This window comes from Aptenodytes patagonicus, chromosome 1 (genome assembly GCF_965638725.1).
Source record: "Aptenodytes patagonicus chromosome 1, bAptPat1.pri.cur, whole genome shotgun sequence".
NCBI classification, from domain to species: domain Eukaryota; kingdom Metazoa; phylum Chordata; class Aves; order Sphenisciformes; family Spheniscidae; genus Aptenodytes; species Aptenodytes patagonicus.
In genome coordinates, this window is record NC_134949.1 from 104,132,390 (window position 1) to 104,146,012 (window position 13,623).

At 52.4% G+C, this 13,623-nt stretch overlaps 1 protein-coding gene across 2 annotated transcripts in view; it reads left to right on the plus strand.

Moving 5' to 3' along the window:
- Window positions 1-13,623, plus strand: part of IGSF3 (immunoglobulin superfamily member 3) — a 101,045-nt gene that overhangs the window by 61,608 nt on the left and 25,814 nt on the right. Inside the window, exons 3-6 of one of the 2 annotated variants that reach the window (XM_076351518.1) lie at window positions 2,362-2,772; window positions 3,660-4,049; window positions 5,739-6,140; window positions 9,783-10,187. In XM_076351518.1, the coding sequence (XP_076207633.1) occupies window positions 2,362-2,772; window positions 3,660-4,049; window positions 5,739-6,140; window positions 9,783-10,187 (1,608 nt within the window). The remainder of the gene's footprint in view (window positions 1-2,361; window positions 2,773-3,659; window positions 4,050-5,738; window positions 6,141-9,782; window positions 10,188-13,623) is intronic. The other variant, XM_076351528.1, reaches the window with a different exon arrangement.

The following is a 13,623-nucleotide window of genomic DNA, read 5'->3' on the forward strand; positions in this document are numbered from 1 at the left end:
AGGTGACACCAACCAAATGTGTGTCCATGCCAGGCTGATTTAAGACAGTGGCCTCAAGGCTGCGTGCAACCCAAAAGGTCTTACCGATTCCTCTAACTGGGAGGATCTTGTTTGGCTTTTTTAACCACAAGAGCAGGAGGAATGCAGCACAGCATGTCAGATGTTACCACAGTTAAATTACAGCCTTTAACAGCATGCCGACACCTCCTGATTTTTCTCCAGTAATGCATTTTGCAATAGCTTGCCCACGTGGTGTAAAAGATGCTAACCCTCCAGCCAAGTTATGACCTGGAAATACGAAGTCACAGTTCCAGCTGGTGAAATGCTGCCTGTGCCAGCCTCTAACCTGCTTGGGGAACGGCAAGCGCTTACTTGAGGCCCAGCCTTTGGACAGGCTTCCCGGCATTACTCCTGGGGAGCGGGCAGCTCCGCGTCTGGCAAGCCAAGTGCCTGGCTTGTCCCGCAGAGCCAGGCAGGCTCCCGGGGTAAGCAGCTCTCTGCTCTCTGCCTTGTGCTTAGCCAGAGAGCGGCTGTGCTGCTGAGCAGGGCTGGGGGGGAGGCACACAGGCAACCAGTGGGGTGCGCAGGGCTCTCAAACTGGGGGAAGGAGGACAGGCACACTTTATTCACAGATACCTGCTTTCACCCCATAAATTGTTGTGCAGAGGCTGGTGTAGCAGGGAGCTCTGCCTTCGAAGCAGCTCAGCAGGAAAGTAACTCCAGCAAGATGATGATCAGGTTTAATTTAAGTAAATAACTTAAGAAAAGTTTTAAGAGCCTGTGGCTAAAGAGCAAAGAGAAACGAGCTGCACGGCTTTGGAAATTATTCAGAAAGGTTTGAAATGAGAAATTTAAATCTTATCATGCAGGCGGCGTGAACCAGCAAGGTTAGTTGCTGCTGTCACCACTGGTTTGGGAGTCGGAGAGAAGGGGGAAAGGCGAAGCGAGACAGGATCTGGGCCATGGTCTGCCAGAGGCTATTGCCAGTGATCAGGGGACGGGAGCCCCAGCGGGGAAGATGAGGGGAAGGGAGGGAGGAGGAGACGTGGCTACAGGGACAGAGGCAATGGCCTGCAATATAAATGGCCTTACCAGGTACTTTCCCTGTCAGGGGAAAAGTAGTGAACACATGGTAAAAGCAAATGCTCCCATCCAGGCTGGACACGGGAAGATTTCCCTCTCGTTTACTCCATCACGTGGCTTTTTTCTTTCCCCTCTTCTGCTTTTGACTGTGCTGCCATAAACAATCCCAGTGGTTGTCTTCACTGTAGCTCATTGCTTTCTGTAGCTGTGCCTGAATGAAACAGATACAGCTTTCGGCAGCTCAGCTAATTTTGTCAAACCTTCCAGTGCTGCCAATGAAACCAAACTGAGATATGTTAATTATATTCCGCCGGTACGTGGCGAAACAGTGGGCATTAACAGGCTCGCTAACACTGCCTTGTCTGCAGAGCTGGGGAGAAGGTTTGCATTCTTCTTTCCACATGATGTTTCTTGAGACAACAAAGTCTAGAAAGGCTTCTTTTTAGGAAAGTCTATCTTCTGGTGGTAGAACCTCTTGCTAAAATTAAGATGCTTGCTAAAGTCAAGCAAGGTTGGGGGGCAGCAGGTTTTTTTTCATCCTGATTTTAGCAGCTGTACTTCCTTTCCTCTGGTTAATCAACTGGAAAAGTAGCCAGCAGTTTTATTACCAAGTTCCTTGACGTGGTTGTGTCCCGGGAGCGGGTGCTGGGCATGCTGCAATTGCATTGCTGCCCTCAGAGGAGCCACTTCCCTCCAAATGCAGAAACCCCTTCATTTGGCCTGAGGGGGTCATTAAAACATGAAACAATATAAACGAAGGAAAGTGGAATTGGATCTCCTGACATTTTATGAGGGAAGATTAAAGGAACTAAACATGTTTAGCTTGGCCCCACTGGTGACTGAGGGGCAAAGACCATGGTGCAGGGTTAAGGAGTGGCTGAAGGATGTGGGCAGCAGGGGGGTCGCGAAGCGTGGTGGGGGGCACACGATGAAGGGGACGCCACCTGTGACGAAATGCCTCGATGGGAAGTGGATGTATTAAGCTGTGCTGCTCTGCAGCGTGATGGAAAACCCTGTGCCATTGAGCCGAAATTTAAGCACAGCGCTGGAGTATATGCTGCAGGTTGTGGTCTTTCCCAGCCAAGGGCTCTGGGGACAACTCTCCTCTTCTTGGGGGCTAGATGTGAGCTAACAGGGCTTTGCTAATACTTAACAATTAATTACAACCGTAAAAAGAAACCTCTCCCCCAGCTCTCCTTTAACGTGTCTGGGCTTTAGACTCAGCGTTTTGGCGTTGCTAACTCTTGGGCTGTGTTTCCCCGTCTCCCTTTGCTGCAGTGATCCCCGACTCGCTGCGAGTGACGGCGGTCCCGCAGACACTGAACAAAGTGGAGCGTGACTCCCTGGAGCTGAAGTGCGAGGTGTCCAAGAGCACGGCCCAGCACAGCCATGTCTCCATCGCCTGGTACCGGCAGCGAGGCAGCGAGGCGCCCGTGGAGGTCATCTCCCTCAGCCGCGACTTTGTCCTGCGGGCCGGCAGCGCCTACGCCCAGCGACAAGCCACGGGGGATGTTCGCTTGGACAAAGTGGGGGAGACCACCTCAAAGCTCACCATCTACAACCTCCACCCATCGGATCAGGGCGAGTTTTACTGCGAGGCGGCAGAGTGGATCCAGGACCCAGACAAGTCTTGGTATGCCATGACCCGCAAGCGTTCCCAGGGCGCCATCGTCAACGTGCAAGCCACTGGTCAGTGTCTCCTCTGCCTTTTCTTGCTTGGCTGGGTTTGTGGGAGGAGGTGGAAAACGGGGCTGCGCCTTGTTAGGTGGCTGGGGCTTGGCTCCCTCCTTTGCCAGGTGCCCCGCTCGGGAGGCTGCTGGCAGGGTGAAGGAGGGCAAAGGAGTGCCCAAGCACTGCCTGCGGGTGGGGAAGATGTCAGCAAATAGCAACCAGGGGACACTGGGACAGCAAGGAGGCTTGAGTGGCAGCCCCTGTCTCCTGATGTGGCCAGTGATCTGGGGCTGACACAGGAGCTAAAACATACATCTTAAGCACTTGGTGCTAGCACAGGCAATGAAAATTTTGGTAAGTGAGGAGGTGAGAGTGACACAGTAGAAAATAAAATGAAAACTTTCAGCAAGCACTTCTGTGTTGCACGAGGTCCGTTTGCAAGTCAAAATCCTTCTCCCAGCCCACAGTACGGGTTCCTGCTAAGGATCTAAAGACCCAGCTGAGCTCTTTCTTCCTCTCTGATATCCCCAAAGGCCCTGCCTCTCAACCCCAGCTGAGCAGGGTGCGAGCAGGACTAGGCTCCAGTTTGCATCCCGCAGTGCCACTGGATGCTGGTGCTGCAGCAGAGCTGATCCCAGGAGTAATGGCTGGGGAAGAAGGTTATGGCTGGGGAGGCCTTGCAGCTCTTGCATGCTGGGCAGCAAGCTGCCTCTCCTGCAGCATGGCCAATCTGGGCTCTCACAGCAAAAGCAAGCCCCTTGCCCCTCCACCTGTGGATGCACGTGTCCGAGGGATGTTGACTACACAGAGAGTGGCAAGTTGTAAATACCTCGCACGAGGTGAGGTGTGCTGGCTGTCCCAGTGGGCTTTGCCATGCTGACGTGAGTTTGTCTGTCTCTCCCCAGATAAGGAGTTTAGTGTCCGGCTGGAGACAGAGAAGCGGACATATATTGTGGGTGAGCCGGTGGAATTCCGGTGCATCCTGGAGGCGCAGAACATCCCTGACCGCTACTTCTCCATCTCCTGGGCCTTCAACAGCTCCCTCATTGCCAGCCTGGGGCCCAACGCTGTGCCGGTGCTCAACAATGAGTTTGCCCAGCGCGAGGCCCTGGGCCAGCTCAAGGTAGCCAAAGAAAGCGACAACATTTTTGTGCTGAAGATCTACCGCCTCCGTCTTGAGGACAGTGGCAAGTACAACTGCCGGGTGACTGAGCGGGAGAAGACTGTTACAGGCGACTTCATCGACAAGGAGAGCAAGCGGCCAAAGAACATCCCCATCACCGTCCTGCCGCTCAGTAAGTAGAGACTTGCCCATCCCTTCCTGGGGCCATTGCTCTACTGGGCAGCTAGCTGGTAAGGCTGTGATGTGCCCTGACTTCGGTGGTGGGGAAGAGGGACGATAAGAATTTGCATGCTGTGGAGGCTTGAAATCCCAGCTGGCAAGATTATTTTTTTTTATGGGAAGGGGATGATAGAGAAGGAGGGATATGTGTCAGGTTCATAGGTGGGGAAACATGCTCCCACCTTGGTAATGGCCCCAAGCTGGCAGTTTTGGCCTTGAGCTGAAGGCGCACGTGACAACCTCTGACTTGCTCCTCATACCTCTCCTCGCCTTGCTCTGCAGGGAGCTGGGTGCTCTAAAGTACTCAGCAGGCGGAACGGGGAGACCGGCTTGGCCCTGGTTTATCCTAAGAGCTGCTAGGTTCCTGCAGGCCCTTCACTGGCTGTTGTTCAGCTGTCTTGCAAGACAGCTGTACTGGGAGAAACCAGGGTTCACGTGCTCCTTGAGCCCTGGTTTGCTCTTCAGCGTGGAGCTCTGTCATGGTCACTGTGTCTGCCAACCCTGGTGAAAACAACCCTGCCGGAGGCTTGCCTGAACGCCTTTTATGTTTGTCAGACAAATGTCATAAATACAGAAATAATGGGGTGAGAGGAGAGGGTCCACTGACTCATTCCTTGTTTTGCTCTCTGAAACTCAGGTAGCTGTGGCATGACGAACCATGCACATGTTGTCCAGGCTACCCTGGCAGTGGGCTTTGACCAAGCAGAGGGTAGCTGCAAGAGGATTTTGTGCGATGTTTGTTTCCTATCTCTTAAGTTTGTAGGGAAATGCAGCCCTTTCCTCTAGCTTTTTTTCCCCTCCTCATTTCTCCAAAAGAAATTCTATTTCTTTTCTGTCCTACCAATATTTGGTCTTGTTTGTCTGGCTTTGAAAATCACTCTAGCTAGAAATCTTCCACTGGACAAATGTCTAAAATGTAGTACTTCTAGGCACAGTCACCTTTCAGACAGATTTCATTCTTGCCATTTGATAAATCACCAGCTCTAGGAACAAATGTGATGATTTTTCAAGGGTGCTAAGTGTCCATAACTCTGACCGAAGACAGCAGGAGTAACCAGCACTCGGTATCTCTGAAAAACCAGCCGTAAAGCCTTACATCTCTGAGAAGCTCAGGATACCAGGTTTTTTTGATGTTACCAAACATTGATAGCTACCTCTAGTGTCACTAGCAGTGGGAGTTTGGGAGAGCTTCTCCCAAAAGGTGTTGTAGGAATGGACGTGGCAAGATGGTGATCAGGATGACGTGAATTGAAAAGCCTAGGGAGCTGGAAGCTTTTTTTGGCAGAGCCGGTTGCATGCGGTGCATGTTGTAGCAACACAAATTCCCTCAAGTTTTGCTGAGATCCTATCCCGGACCTGCGACCAGAAGATGCGGCAATGTCTCATGAGCCATAGGCAGAGAGATTTCTCCCAGCTTTGGCCTACAGCTGCTTTGAGTGTGCAAGTCACCAGGAGCAGCTCGCTGCCCACAAGCTGTTTTTGGATGTGGTCACGCATGAGGTTAAGACATGCCTGGACCCAAATACGTGGGCAGTTTCCTGCACCTGGTAGAAAGCCTCTCTGGCTGGCAGCATCCTTCTTGCAGACCGAGAAGTGGCGAGTGTGTATCATCTCCCCTGTGTGTATGCGTTTCTCTCCTTAGAGACCAGCATCTCCTTGGAGATTATCAACAACGCCAGCAATGTCTTGGAGGGGGAGAGCCTGCGCTTTGGCTGCAACGTGCGCTCAGGCTTTGGGCCCCAAAGCCGCCTCTCCGTCACCTGGCAGCTGGTGGACAAGCTGAACCGGCGCAGCGAAATTGTGCGTCTGGATCGGGAGGGCACCCTGCAGCCGGGCCCCTCGTACGCCGAGCGCAGCAGCTATGGGGGCATCCAGGTGGAGCAGGTCCGGCCCGGCTCCTTCACCTTGGAGATCTTCAACAGCGTCAAGGCGGACGAGGGCCACTACGAGTGCCGGGTGGCCGAGTGGACGCGGACACTGGATGGGGAGTGGCAGATGGTTGGGGAGCGGCACGCAGGCACCCCAGTGTCCATCACTGCTCTGGGTGAGTACTCGAGGCGCGGGGGCTGTGGGGCTGTGCTCCCCGCGTGCCCAGCCCCCCCCAGGAGGTCACCTGTGAATAACCGGGGCTGCTCTTGGCACTCCCGCCCTTGCTTGCCGGCAAAATGGAGGTACCCGGCAGCCCACACGCAGCTTCCGGTAGGTTGGTGCAAAACGCCTGCATGCCCCATTGCGTGTGGGGGCGAAGTCTGAGGGGTGGCTGTGGCAGGAGCAAAGCAGGGGGTGGCTAAGGAGAGGGGCAGTGATTCCAGCATCCTTCCGAGGAGAGAGGCTGCCAGTCCCATGACGTGCCCCCCCAGCATTGGAGCCGGGTTACGGGCAGTGCAGTGGTGGTGCTCCGTGCCTGTGAGCATCGAAGCCTCCTTGCTTGCCCTGGGTAAACCTTACCTCTGCTCGCCGGACCAGGAGAGCAAAACACTGAGCATCTGTTGACCTGTCCACCAGAAATAGCGAGCATCTCTGACAGCATCAGAAGCCTGCAGAAGACATGGGTCAGGAATGGTCCTCACTGCCTCTGCAAGGAGGCACTGAGCTGCTGGCCCAGAACCACAACGTTGTTCACAACCAAGCCGAACTAGGACCTGGGATCATTGCAGCTGGTACTCTGCTCTGCCAAAGAGCTCCTCCATTTCAAACACAGTGAAACCACATCAGTTTAGGAGAGGGCAGGTAGGGCATTGGGGATTTTGCATGGATTGTGAATTACTTTGGTCCCGCTATATCAATTTCTGGACTAGTTCCTCAAGTGCTCTGCAGGAGACTGAAGAAGGGATGACTGCTTCTATGAGGTCACTGATTTGCAGAATGCCAGGGCTATAAACAATCAGGGAGCTCTACTGAAAGGTCGAGATAGGAATTTTTTGGGGTGGGGTTTTTTTTTTGGTTCTCTGTGGTATTAATCTTAAGCTTTGGCAAGATGTGTGAGAGACCAGACTTCAAAGTTGTATCGTATTCTGATTAAAATCTTGCTTTTTTCCTCCTTTCCTCCCCTTCACTTTTGACCTTCTTTCAGAGGCTGTTCTGTCTGGAGCTAGAAATCTTTGCTATATAGCTTCCAAAAGCAGGTAGGGACGTTAGTTTGTAAAGAACTAAGGGCAGATTCTCATCTGGTTTCAACAGTGACTTCCTCATGAGGTCAGCAGCATTTGGCCTGCTGTAAGTCAACGTATCGGCCCTTCTCTTTACTCTGCCACTTGTCGAAGTGTTGAGATTAAGTGTTGAGATTTTAAAATGTATCACTTTTACTCTTGTTAAAATTTAAGATGTTTGGAATTGCCCAGCAGTTCCAGAAGATGTGATGGAAAGGTAGTTGTCCCTCCTCCTCCGCTCCTTGTCCCAGAGAAATCACTGGCTGTTGAGCACGTTCTGTCAAGTCCTAAGAAATTCCTAGGTCCTCTTCCTATAACTAGCAAAGCTGAAGTAGCTCATGAAAATTTAGTGGAGAAAATATTGGAGTATTGTTTCATTGCCACTGAATCTGACATTTTTTCTTCAGTGTAATGTTTTTGGAGTGTCCTGAGAAACTCAAATGGAAGGTGCTAAGAAAGAGCAAGAGAGGTTTATGGCTACAGAAATTGCTATTAAAAAAAATGCAGTAAATTTAGTGACACTCACATTTCAAGTTAAGGTCTAATCATTTGCCAGTCTGCCAGGGTAAGAAACTCTTCAGCTGAACCAGTACAGATGATGTTCAAACCCATAAATCTATCTACGGGGTGGTTCAGAAGCAATAGCCAGAAGAGAGATGTGCTGTCGGATGAGACCAGATGTCCCTGAACTTCTGAGGATCTCGAGTGCCTGGCAGGGACTTCAGTTCCTGGCTGGCTGGGGAAGGAGGGGGCAGGCAGGGTGAGGGGGGGCTGCTGTATTCTTGTAGGGAGGTCTTGCAGAAAATCTGCCGGCTTTTAAGCGTGGCTTCTCTCCTTTTGTACCAAGTCCTGAAGGAAGAAGGGCCTTTGTGTGTTAACCTAAGTGCCATGAGCGTGTTGGTTGAGTTGAGGACCTGGGAAACGCACCTGGCTTTTGCACAGCAGTCAAGAGAAGTCATGAAGCTTCCTTGCCCAGGCCAACTGGAGATTAAACTTTACGAAGTCAGCTGGTCTTGGTGAAATTAAGTTGGCTTTCTAGGGCCATCGCTGGCTCAGTGGTGCTCTGAGCTGGGCCCGGTAACACACTTGCTGGGGCAGGAGGGCTGCTGCAGGGTCTAAAGGAATAAAGACTTACATGGGTATGAGATGCAGGAGTCCTGCAGGGGAGAAAGCCTGGGTCTCGCTCTCCTCTCCTGGGTAATCACTGAATGTGTTGCAAGAGGCTTTAATCCCAGAGATTGACCTGTTTTCTCAGTAATTACACATCCTGGAGCTCTGGCATGGTGACGCCGTGGGGCTGCAGAGGCACTTGCTGGAAGCGTGCAGATAACGGCAGTGTCTGTGCTGTGGCCGGTCTGGCCCATGGCAGCAGCTCTGTGGGTTGCGGTGAGCTCCCGGCTCATCTCTTGAACTGTAATTTCAAGCTGGTGGCGGGCTGAAGCTCTGCACTGATCCAGAAGACGTTCCTGTTTCTACTGGGCACTGGCCAGGCTCTCCCCTGCGGCGGTGGCTGTGCTGGGTGCCGGGACAGTCAGCACTGCAGGGGGAGGAAAGAGAGCTGCCAGCTGGCATGGGACACCCTGCAGAGCCTCCCAGGAAGGGGGCGCTTCCTGGGGATGTTGCCGGTGGAAAACAAGGTCCCTGCTAAATCTGCTGGCTGCACTAAAGTGATTGGAAGAAAATATTTTCTCTCTGCAGCTCAGAACAACTGAGCAATGGAAATGCCCTGACCCAAAATGTAAGCCAGTCGACTGGGAATATGTTATCTTCAAATTACTAATAGACTGCTGGTTTTAAACTCCCCTAAACCAACAAAGTGCTGGGGGTAGACAAGTCAAAATGTATTGACCAGCTTGTGGAGTGGTGCACGTGCGAGGATAACTGCATAAAGCCATTCTGGAGCTGTGATCTGGAAGAGAACAAAAGCCGTGCTGTGTGAAGAACAGGAGCAACCAGCTTCCCTCTCTTTCAGTTGCCTCCATCCTGGGGTTTCGTAACTGCTGCCACCTCTCCGATGCATGAATGAAGGCTGCTACTTCTCGCTTTCCTCATCTTTCCTTCACCTGCAGCTACCAGCCACAGACCTGGGGTGGGGGACTGGGTGGGGACCCCCTGCCCGAGAGGTGGATGTGAATCCTGCGAGCGGTCAGGCTGGTGCTGGGTAGCTGCTCTGCCTGGTGCTGCTCCGTTGCCGCTGCACTGCTGCGTTTCCAGACGGGGCTTTGGTCAGCGTGCAGAGGCTGGCCGCTCGCCCTCCAGGTCTCAGGGGATTGTGCTCCTCTGGGCAGAAATCGAGCACAATCCTGCTGCCGCTGCAGCCAGTGCTCACGCAGGCAGTCACCACTACACAGGCACTTAAGTGTGTTTTTGCCACTGTTTTTCGTGCCACTTTGCCATTGCAGACGAGGAGCCAACACAGCGCGAGCGGCTGATTATTCCAGGCCCGTGACTGGATGACCACACTCTAGCTTTTGCATGCTAACAGCAGGGCCTCATTAGGCAAGTGTCTCTCAAAGCCCTTTTCTCTCTTTCCGCAGAGGCCGGCTTTGCTGTCACAGCTATCTCCCGCACCCCTGGGGTGACCTACAACGAGTCCTTCGACCTCCAGTGCATCATCAAGCCCCACTACCCATCGTGGGTACCAGTGTCGGTGACGTGGCGTTTCCAGCCGGCGGGCAGCACCGAGTTTCACGACCTGGTCACCTTCACGCGCGACGGCGGGGTCCAGTGGGGCGACAGGTATGCAGGTTTCCGGACCCGCACCGCCATCGAGAAGGCTGAGTCCAGCAACAACGTGCGCCTGAGCATCAGCAGGGCGAGCGACACGGAGGCCGGCAAGTACCAGTGTGTGGCCGAGCTCTGGAGGAAGAACTACAACAGCAGTTGGACGCGGCTGGCGGACAGGACCTCCAACCTGCTGGAAATCAGGGTCCTGCGGCCGGGTGAGTGCTGAGAGCGCGCAAGAGGAGCTGGGGGGTGTGTCGCGGGGATGGGGTACGTACCAGTGCTGCGGTGGTCTCTCCAGAGCGAGGACTGCTCTCATGGCTGTGACTGATGTCTCACACTTGTGCATGGTACAGGTGGGGCTGCTCGGCTCTTCGGCTGCAGATATGTTGGAGCTCCCTTATACACCTCTGGGGAACTGGGTCCTCTCTTTGCTCCTCGTGTGCTGTTCATGGGGTTTTCTTCTGGGAGGTGAGGTGACTGCAGCTCGGTCCAGTCTCTGGGCTGTTCTTGTGAGACGGAAGCGGCTTTCAGGTTGCCACCTCCATTCATCAGAGCAGACTAACCTGGGAAAGAGAGGAGAGAGACAGGGCTAACAGGATCAAAGAAGAGAGACATGCTCCCACCAAAGCCTGCATGTGCACATGCACCATAGGTGAGGTGCTGCAGCTCTTGTCTAATAACTGGCTGCATCTCTCGCTCTGCTGGAGGCATCTTCAGAAGCAACTAGTGATCAAAGAGCCTGACTTTCATCCCCACCAGAAATTGAGCCCTTTCCAGCTGGAAGTCACCAAGGTTATGGGTGCCCACACAGTGTGCAACAGCTAGGCAACAGACAGCTGGCTTGGCAGGGAGAGTCAGAAAACCTGCAAGGTGCTTATGCTCCATGTACAGCCAGTGGAGAGAGTTAGGTGCCTTCTGTAGGCCTTGTCACTGATATTTTGGTGGTGCCTTCTATTGTCCTTGAAGGGTGCAAAGATGTATGGTCAGGGCAGCTCAGGGCCATCGCTGAGCTGAACGGTTTATTGCTGTCTCGGCCTTAGGGCTGGAGCTGATGTTTGGAGTGAGGCTTTTAGCACCTTTAAGGCTCTTGGCTCAGGTCCTTGAAGCATGGTCAGTCCTCCCTCCACGTTCCTGTGCAGAGGGACTCCTTCCTAGCATCTGTCTTCTGGCTTGAGCTTTGTGTTTTTCACCTCAGTGTCCCTTTTCATACTCTTCTCCACCTTCCCCAACCCTTAGCATGTCTTTAGAAAAGTCAGGGGATGCTGCGAGCTCCAGATGCCTCATGAGCTCTCTATTCTCTTTCTTCCCTCCCTCCTTCCTTGCCCTCATCTCCAGGTTAATCTTCTCCATTTATCTTGATTATCCTGCCTTGTAATACATGTTTTACTGCTCGCAAGGTCAGATTGGTGATGTTCATAATTTTAGCTTATTTCCCTAGGAAGCAGCGTTGACTGGCTATGGTCCCTGGAGTAATATGCTTCTTCATGGCACATCTCTGTGCATGCATATGTGTGTGAGACAGAGAGAGAAACAGAAATCCTTGATAACAGCTTCTAGAAGAGAGCCTCTGTGTCACAGCTCAGGGTGCCCAGGAGGACATTTAAAGGACATTTAAACCATGCTCTAGCAGCCAGTTCTTCTTTACTGGAGCAGTAACCATCAAGTGATGCCTTAACAGAACAAGTCATGTAGGTCTCCATGGTTTTTACCTCTCCCTATCTCCCTGCTGCTCAACAAACTATGGCTACACAAATCTTAGCTGTCAGTCCAATGAGCCTTGCATAATGTTTGTGGTTTTATGACCCACAAGAGGATGGAGGAGAAGAGGGGGACTCCTCAGAGCATCCCCAGCACCACGGTTGCGCTCTCTCTGTGTTTTGTTTCCATGTCTCAGGCAGCTTCTGAGAGCGGGTGGTTGATGCTCTCCGTGAATGCAATGCTGGCAGTCGTACCAGCGACTGCTGTGGTTCTCTCTGGTTTTGCAGGCTGCAGAGGGTCGTGTTGTGTCATTGCTGGGTCTTTGGCTGGATAATCTCCAGAGAGGAGCCAGGATGTTGTGGGAGGCGCCTTCCTCAGTCACCTTGTAATGAACATCCTAGTGCCCCCACAGTCAGACCTGTGCTGATGAAGCAGATACTGGTTTTCAGATTAATACCCGGGGCTGCTTCAAAAGGGGTCATTCAAGACCCCTGAACAACTGAACACCTGAGAGCTCTGTCAGTCTAAGTCTGTGGCTCTGTAGTCACCTTAATATGACGTAACTTCAGGCTGCTATTGGATGTCTTAGTCCTAGCTTTCTCCTTTCCCTTGCCCACTAGCCACGTGTTCCATATGCCAGTGAGTTTGGGGTGCACTATATCCACTACCAATTCACTAAGGGACACCATAAAGAAGGCTTGTCTGGAGGTCTTTTAGCAAATTGAGCCAGCGTGTGTTTCCAGATTGTAAGTTAATGCTGGGATTCTAGTTTCCTCTTAAAACCCTGCTCCCTGTTTGTCAGAGTGACCTTTCTATTTGACAGGTTCCAGGTGCAGACATGACAATCGATATATGTCAGCCTTTAAAGTGTGTTCAGGTGAGAAAGGTAAAATAGTGGCTTCCCGATTGTTTCATTAATCTTTTTGCTTTGTGAAATCCCACATCCTCAAGGGACAGGGTGCTGGAGCTTCTCCTGGTGTGTTGGTTTACCGTTTCAGTGCTCAGGCTGTCTATCCTTGGCACTCTTGCAGTGGGTAGTGTTTGTAGTTGTCCCCCATGCCGAGTGGTAACTGCAGAGGTGGCAGTGCTGGTTTTGAATTGCATGTATTAATGTGGCTGCAAAGTAATTTCACCTAGGGCTATCTTGTGGCCAAGAAGTAATGTTGAGGAAACGCCAGCAGCTTGAAACACTCCAGTCCTTTCCTACTCTCAGGAAGAAATGAGCAGTATTTGAGAAACAGAACAGGTAGCTCCTGAAGGAGGGAATGAATAAAGCAGGCAATGGCAGCATTAACCCAGCTCTGAAGTGAAGGTCTGTACATAGGATGGCAGAAGTGCCCTGCATGGCATCTGGAGCCAGATTTGGCCTTTGAGTGTGACGTTCCTGGCCCCTTGGGTGTGAAGCAGTTACAAGGACTGGCAGCGTGAGGAAAAGCCCTATGAAGGATGCTGGCTGTACATGTGAGAGCTTACAGAGAATTTAGGTATCACGAGGGTATGTTGTCCATCACTTGGTGGTTTGTGAAAACTCAGCAGCAGCAGCAGTAGGATCTGAAGCTCCAGTGTTTCTCCCTTTCATGGCCTGCTCCTCGCTGTCACACAAGCCGGCACGAGTTGGGTTGCAAAGTAGGGGGAGGGTTGTGCACAGGTACAGGCACGCTGCCCCAGGTAGCTCATGTGTGCTTTGCAGGGAGAGGGACCTGCACTGCTGTAGGGTGAGTGCTGGGTTTTAACTTCTGTACGCTGGTGTGGGGTTCTGTTGGGCAGGATTGTGGACCAGTCTGGCGAGCGGCTAGATTGCCTGTGGCCGTTTCGTGTCCTTAGAACGCAGTGCTCTCCTTTTTACTTCCATCTCTCGAGCTGTGTGTTGTTTCTTTCTTGGTGAGCTCATGTTGCAGCAGAGGGGGAGGAACAATAAAAGTACGCTCGGTTCACGACAGCTGCTTCCCTGAA